We start from the raw sequence: 8,070 nt of genomic DNA on the forward strand, positions 1-8,070 counted from the left end.
GGGTCAGATTCGGACTGACAGGCAGTGAAGGGGCGGAGTCACATTCGGCTGACGCGCATTGAGGGGCCGGCGTCATTGTGGGGACGGCTTTCGAGTTTGGGGACTCCCAGCTGGGAGTGAAGGGGCGGGATCGGACTCGGCTTGACCGTCAGAGGGGGTGGCGGGGTCATAGCGGGCGAAGGGGCGGGGCCAGACTGGCCCTGGTGCCGTTACCAGGGAGACGCCGGGGCCTAGCCGACCGTTTGAGGCCTGTCGTGAGGGATTTCAGATCCCCTTTCTGACCTCGACCCTTTTTGAGGTCAAGTCCAAGTGCTGCTTTTACAGCGGGACATAGGGTGCAGAGAGTTCCCCAACTGTCATTATAAAAATAAGTAGCAGCTATTTGGCAAAGGGGGCATCACTTACCTCAGTTTCCTCCCCCCCACTTTTCTGCTCTCCCAGTAGCTGTCCATCAATCACATAGTATTCCCATTGCCTCATCCCTCCAGAGCCCTGACAGAAAGATTTGCAACACAGAAAGAGGACATTGTGCCCATCTTGTTTGTCCCTATCATCTGTAAAAGGGACATCTGGTCTCATTCCCATCTTCCAGCTCTTGGTCCAAATGGTACAAGTGCATATCCAATTTTTTCTCTCTCTGGTGCAATGAGGCACTTACTACCTTTTCACATATCGTGTTTCAGACCCCAATCACCCTTTGAGTAAAAAGATATACCCATGACATCCACTAACTTCCCCCCCGACAAAAAAAAGCTTTCTGTTGCTTCCTTTAAATCTGTGCCTCATTTTACATTTTTTGTCAAGGAAAGTTGGATATCTTGAACCCTCGTGATTCCATACACCTTGATTTGATCTTACCTGTTCCAAAGAAATGAAATCCTCATCTCGCCTCCTGGTTACAATATGTCATTTTGACAAAGATCTTGCTCAGCTCTCTCTCCTATTGTGATCACATCCTGTAGTGTGGCAATTGGCATTTGCATGCACCATCTGTGGTCTTAACTGCTGTTTAGTACAGCAGTTTCCTGTTTCCAAATTCAATTGCTTGCTGTGACATTGTGGTAGCCATGCAGTCTCAGTACTGTGTTTCCCTGGCTAGTATACAGAAGGCTCACAGGGTCATTCATGACCTTGTCCACCAGACTCCTGTCCTCACCAACTCCACCCTTGACAAGCAGGCTGAAAGGAAGATCTTCCTCAAGTGTGAGCTTTTCCAAAAAACAGGATCATTCAAGGTAGGATGCTTTTGAGACATTGAAATGTGTTGGGGATGAAATGAAATATGCAGTGGCTGACTCACTCGTAGCGGTCCAATTTAGGGGAAAGTAAATCGCGTCACACAAGCCTTGAGCTATTGACTTTATTTGTGAGCTTATGGGGAGAGACAAGTCAACCGCATGTTCACAAGTCACTCTGACAAGATACTGAGAGTTGCGTGATTATATACGTTACAATCATTTAACAATTAGCAAACTGTTAATTGCAGGATAATGAGCAAGTTAGGCACTTTGCCCAGTCACTAGCCCCAATCACGTAGTGTCTGGACAGTGTTGGTTAGGAGCTGATAAGCAAATCTTTTTTTGCCTGAAACGTAGATTTTCCTCCTCCTCTGATGCTGCCTGACCTGCTGTGCTTTTACAGCACTGCACTCTTGACTCTAATCTCCAGCATCTGCAGTACTCGCTTTCACCTAATAGGTTTTTGCAAAAGAGAAGAACATTCCCATGCAAGCTAGAATGCATTTGTCAGGTAGCAGTACAGCTGCACATCCAACCATCTCGCTGAGCCTGGGAAAGTGCGAGATTAGCAAGCAGACACTAATATGCGATTCAAAATGGTTTCCAGGCTTTTAATATGTGACAAAAGGTCTGCTTCGAATCTAACAAGTCTCCCATAAAATGCTACCCCAGTCCAGCTGCTTTGATATGTTGCTAATTCAGAAACAGGACAGGGATTAAGAAATAGAATTGGATCTGGGCTTTGAAACACAAAGGAAGCACACAATCTCAATGCACCAAACCCTGAGAAAGTGTGTAGCCTTAAATTTGCTGCAGAGAATGCAGGAAAGTACTTGTTCAGAAGAATTGAGGACATCTGTTCTTAGTGTCAATGGATCGGTGTAAATAAGGTGATAACATTTGTTCACTTGGGGAATGTGTGGCAGTACTTCCTTCTTATGCCAGAGGCTGGAAGTGTGCATATTTCACATGTCAGATAATTAAATTGCTACTTTATATCAAAGACTCTTATCAAAACTTATACTCAATAGGAAAAGAACTTGTAATTTAATAAGCTGAGTGGAATGTGCATGTAATGGAACAAACCTGATGCATTTCCATGTGTACCACACTGAGCAGATTTGAATTTAAGAAGCTCAGCTCCCTCATCTTGGAGTGAATGGGAAGTGAATGTCTCATTACCCTTAAAGGCTAGGAAAACACAAAGGCTGAAAGTTGGAAGATGTTCATGTGTGTGAGAGAGAGAGAAAACATTCTTCTGTAAGTTACATTCACTGACTGAAGTGTTCAAGGACACAGAGACAGAGAGAGGATGGAAATAGACAATAGCTGCAGGAGTAGGCCATTCTGCCTTTTGAGCCTGAGTGGTGGAAAGATTAACCCTTTTTGGTCTGATTTGAGAGAACATTGGCTTGTCATGGATTGAATGTTTATAAGTTGTTCCCTGGAGCTTGAGATCCGGGAAGGTTATGAATTTAATTTGCATTCTGGGAATCTAAGATGATTTTAAAAGAAAAAGCCATTTTGTAGGACAATGATACTGGACATGCTAGCTGAGCAAGGTTACCTCGTGGCCTTTCCACATAGTTTAGACTAGTCCCTCATTATGATGTCCTGTTAAAAGGGAAGGTTATCTAGCCAAAGCAATCAGCCATTTGGGGCCTGGCTGGATCAAGGGTGTCCCACTTCGATGTGCATTTGGCTTAATTAGTCAAGCGTACACAGACCTGTCAATGAGCTTCTCTTCCTCTGCAAACCTTTGCCATTTCATTGCTTCTTATCTGACTAAGGACATGTGGTGTTTTTGTAATTTTAATACCAATTTCTGTGTAAAGACAGCAGCAATAAGGGAGCAGCCTGAGAGAGCTCTGAGGGGGTAAGAGCTGGTGCTGCTCCTCTGCTAAAGGTTTTAGAACCTTAGCTCAAGCCTGGATTGGAGTTATCTTTGTTAGAGTGCTTCCTATTCCCTCCCATTGCACATGATCACAATCAGCTGAACTCCTTATCATTCACTCCATTCTACAGCATCCTAATGGACATAAATCCCTTCCCATTGTAGATATTCCCATTGGAACTAAACCCCTTTCCATTACTCCCATTGTACACAATCCCAAATAACCAAACCTCTTCCCATGCACTCCCATTGTACACAATCCCGATTAACCAAACCCTTTTCCATTCACTCCCATTGTACACAATCCTGATTAACCAAACCCCTTTCCATTCACTCCCATTGTACGCAATCCCAATTGACCAAACGTTTCCCTTTCACTCCAATTGTATGTGATTCCAGTAGGTCAAATCCCTTTCTATTTCATCCCAATGTCCACAATCCCAAGAGACCAAACCTTTTCCCATTTACTCCCGTTGTATAGAAACAGTTATCGTAAAAATCCAGACTATTTAACACTACGGCTGGGCTGGACCAAGGCTGGGTCAAAGTTATAGAGTCCTACAGCACACAGCCACACTCTTCCGCCCAAACTGGTCCATGCCGACCAAAATGTCCATCGAAACTTAACCCCATATCCCTGCACTTGGCTCATATCCTTCCAAACCTTTCCTATCCATGGATTTGTCCCGATGCCTTTTAAATGTTGTTAATGTACCTGTCTCAACCACTTCAGCTGGCAGCTCATTCCATATGCGTCCCCCACCCCATGTAAAAAAAGTTGCCCCTCAGGTTCTCTTTTATTCTTTCCCCTCTCACCTAAACTGATGCCCTTCAGTCCTCAATTCCCCAACCCTGGGAAAAAGACTGAGTGTATTCACCCTGTCCGTGCCTCTCATGATCTTATACACTTCTATAAGAGGCTCCCTCAGTCTCCCACGCTCTAAAGAAAAATGTCCTAGCTTGTCCAACCTCTCCCTATAACTCAGACCCTTGAATCCTGGCAACATCCTTGTAAATTTCTTCTACACTCTTTCCAGTTTAATAACATTCTTCCTATAGCAAGGCGATCAAAGCTGAACACAATGCTCCAAGTGTGGCCTCACCAATGTCCTGTACAACTGCAACATAATTTCCCAACTTCTATGCTCAGTGCCCTGACAAATGAAGGCCAGTGTACCAAAAACCTCCTTTACTGCCCTGTCTACCTGGGACTCCACTTTCAGAGAACCGTGCACCTGAACTCCAATGTCCCTCTGTCCCACGACACTCCTTAAGGCCCTACCATTCACCATGAAACTCTGACCTTGATTTGACTTTCAAAAATGCAAGACCTCACATTTATGGGGTCTTAGATATAATTCAGGAGCTGAACTGCTGTGCTCTTCCAGCACCATTGATCCAGAATCTGGTTTCCAGCATCTGCAGTCATTGTTTTTACCATAATTCAGGAGCTAGACCATTTAAGTGGTACTGCACTCTGCTGGTAAAACATTAGGATTACCGTCCAGGTGAACAACATGTATTTTCATAGCAATCTTAACGCAGTAAAACATTCCGATAAATTATCAGGGAATATTTCACAAGAGTTGAAAGGAAGTATTAGGCCAAGTGACCAAAAGCTTGATTAAAAAGGCAGATTGTAAGAAATACCTTAAAGTCGGAGGGCATTCCAGTGTTTAGGGACCCAGGGAGCTGAAGATGTGATGCAAGGAACATCAGGGTTCCTTGTGATGCCAGAATTGGAGGAATTCAGAGGTCGTGGAGTGTTTCAGGGGCTGGAAGGCGTGACAGATATCGGGAGGTGTGCTGAGGAATTCATGGAGAGATTTGAACAGGAGGAAGAAAATTTTAAATAGTTTCCTTTTCACCAGTGAGTTGATGAGGTCTGTTACTCCTTCCAGATCCGAGGAGCCCTGAATGCAGTGGCCAGCCTCAGCGAGAGGAGGCAAAATGGCAAGGAAGTTCGAGCCGTGGTGACTCACAGTAGTGGAAATCATGGACAGGCACTGGCCTTGGCTGCTCAAATGCAAGGTAGGGAGAGCAGAAAAGGCCAATTAAGACCTGTCCTCACCAGTATTATACATTGACAGATCTGTCTGCACCAATACCGTACCCCAGAATGATACAAGAACAGAGCCTTCTCCATCAGTCCAGTATCCCGGTGTTATATAGCAACAGACTGACTCCCACCAATACTCTACCCTAGTGTTGTACAGAAATGGACCTGTGCCCACCAGTACTGTACCTTAATGTTATACAACAACAGACTGCCTCATCCGAAGGGCACAATCCCAAGTGTTTCTCGCAGTTGAGGTTATTGTTGAAATGGTGAGCCAGTGATGGGGATGGTGAAGTTAGGGGATGAGGCAGATCTTGGGTCATCTTGTCTCTTCCTCATTGGAAGCAGGTGCAGTAAGAATAGGCGCACTGCTGTTGTTAAGTCCCGTGTAAATGTGTGTGTTTTGAACTGTCTCAGGGATCCCCTCATATGTGGTTGTGCCCCGAAATGCCCCGGCGTGCAAAAAGGCTGCCATACTGGAGTATGGCGCGCACATTGTGGAATGTGAGCCCAGCGACCAGGTAAGGCATCACCAGTTCACTTGTGTGGACTGACTCGTGACCGCTGGAGGGAGGGGGGGAAACGAAGGGGCAAGGGTGTTTTGGGGGTTTGACAGAGACGCCAGTCAGGCTAGAATCTCTGTGGTCTTTATTATAACAACTCGTTCCCAAAAAGCGGTGGTGAGTATGTTGAGGTTATATCGATCTATTTACTGCTGTTCCCGAGTTGCTCCTTGCTTCTTTGTGAACTAGTCTCTGTTTTCTATTTGTGATGGGTGGTTCTGGTCTCCCTTAGAAGTAGGGACACCTCCACCTGTACCCTTAATTGGGTAGCTTGCTGTAAAGAGACATGAAGTTGGAATCTTTCAATTCCTTTAGAACACAAACCACAAAATACAAAGCCCTGTGAGTGAATGTACTACCAGCATGTGTAAATTAATCACACTGGAAGATAAACACACAGGTTTGAATAGGTGCCTGGAGATGGCCAATCTGTACTGCATTTTGTTTACTCATACATGAGGTGTGGGCATCACCAGGTGGACCAGCATTTATTGCCCACCACTAATTGCCCAGAGAGCATTTAAGATTCAACCGCGTTGCTGTGGGTCTGGAACAGGTAAGGATGACAGATTTCCTTCCCTAAAGGGCATTAGCAAACCAGATGGGTGTTTTTCCTGACTATCACCAATGGTTTCACGGTCATCAGTAAACTCCCATTCCCAGATTATTATTGAATTCAGATTGCACTATCCGCCATGGCAGGATTCGAACTCAGGTTCCCAGAATATAACCTGGGTTTCTGGATTAATGTTCTGCCAATAATGTCACTAGGCCATCGCCTAGCCCTAACCCCCACAGCAGTGCTGTGAGCAGTCAGAGTTGACTCACCTGGTTTGAATTCAGTACAGAAGAGGCACTTCAGCCCCCTCAAGTCTGTACCACCAAAAACATACTACCACCTACATTAGTCCCATTTTCCCACACTAGGCCCAAGCCTTGAATGTTAAGACACAAGTGTGCATCCTGGTACTTTTTAATGATTGTGAGGGTTCCCGCCTCAACCCACCAAGTCAACCCATTCCAGACCCCCACCACCCTCTGGGTGAAAACGTTTTTCCTCAGATCCCTTCGAAACCTCCTGTCTTTTACTTTAAAATCATGCCCCGTTGTTAGTGACCCTTCAACTAAGGGGAACGGCTACATTCTATTCACCCTGTCCATGCCCCGTGTAATCTCATATGCCTCTATCAGGTTCCCCCTTAACCTCCAAAGGGAGCAACCTGAGCTCATCCAGTCTCTCTACATTTCTGAAATGCAACATTCCTGGCAACATTCCGATGAGTCTCCTTTGCATCCCATGCAATCCCATTGCGTCACAGAATGGTAGTCAGTCAACTAAGGTCAAGTTCCTGTCGCATCTTTATGTCAGCCATAATCCAACCCATCTTTGATGGTGTTGGCTGCCTATTCCAGCCAGCGGGAGGTATCAATGAGGTCAATGACTGGAAGGTTGGCTTGCATGATGGACTGGGCTGTGTTCACAACTGTCTGTATTGTATTACGGTTCTCTATTTCCATGCTGTGTAAAAATTGTTGTTCCCTTTCCAGCCCGTTAGTCCCGATGAGTGCAAGATGAAAAGCTCCAACTTCATGTCCCTTTTTAGCAACATTTATGTTCTAAACGGCCAAACAGCGATTAGTTTGAAATCCTCAATCAGGGTCATCCCCTCAGTCTTCACTTTTCTACAGTTCGAAGGCCAGTGCGGTCCACCTATCCTAATACATTAGGTTCAAGCAACAGGACTAACTGCTAACAAGAGGATTAGAGCCCATTAATTTCAATGAATATATTTGATTTGATTTATTTGATTTAATATTTTATTGTTATGTGTATCTAGGTGAATAGTTTTATTTTGCATGCAGTACAGGTAGATCATAACAAGCAAAGTGTATAAGGGCAATAGAACAGAGGGAGGAAGTCTGTTTTTTTTATGGATATTTTTATTGAAAATTTAACATTTCTACAAGTTTACAAAATAAAAAAAACCCAAGTATAAACATTGATATACAATTAAATCTTAAATAAATAATAACCAAAATTTAACAAAAGAAAAATACCGAGAGAAAAAAAACAAAACGCAACTAACTACTAATCTAACCTACAACTAACCAGAGTGTATAATTAAGTCTGTTACATTATTCAAAGAAGAGAAAAAAAAACTGACGGATAACACAGAAATTGGGTAATGTATTAACATCAAATGTAACAAAACCCGTATTCGTGCGGGATTCCTCTCCCAAGGGGCCCCGGACCAGCCAGGTTCGCAATCTCAATTAAATAAAAGCCCTTGTTAGGATAGCCGAAATATCTGTATT

At 44.3% G+C, this 8,070-nt stretch overlaps 1 protein-coding gene across 3 annotated transcripts in view; it reads left to right on the forward strand.

Annotated features, from left to right (window-relative positions):
* The first annotated feature begins 165 nt into the window (after positions 1 to 165).
* The window catches only part of LOC122543841 (serine racemase-like), a 19,864-nt gene continuing 11,959 nt past the window's right edge, over positions 166 to 8,070 (forward strand). Inside the window, exons 1-3 of one of the 3 annotated variants that reach the window (XM_043682655.1) lie at positions 166 to 1,235; positions 5,034 to 5,163; positions 5,609 to 5,712. In XM_043682655.1, coding sequence (XP_043538590.1) covers positions 1,068 to 1,235; positions 5,034 to 5,163; positions 5,609 to 5,712 — 402 coding nt within the window. In that variant the 5' untranslated portion in view covers positions 166 to 1,067. Of the gene's footprint in view, positions 1,236 to 5,033; positions 5,164 to 5,608; positions 5,713 to 8,070 lie in introns of those variants that run through there. The other 2 variants (XM_043682656.1, XM_043682657.1) reach the window with 2 other exon arrangements.

This window comes from Chiloscyllium plagiosum, chromosome 45 (assembly GCF_004010195.1).
Source record: "Chiloscyllium plagiosum isolate BGI_BamShark_2017 chromosome 45, ASM401019v2, whole genome shotgun sequence".
NCBI classification, from domain to species: domain Eukaryota; kingdom Metazoa; phylum Chordata; class Chondrichthyes; order Orectolobiformes; family Hemiscylliidae; genus Chiloscyllium; species Chiloscyllium plagiosum.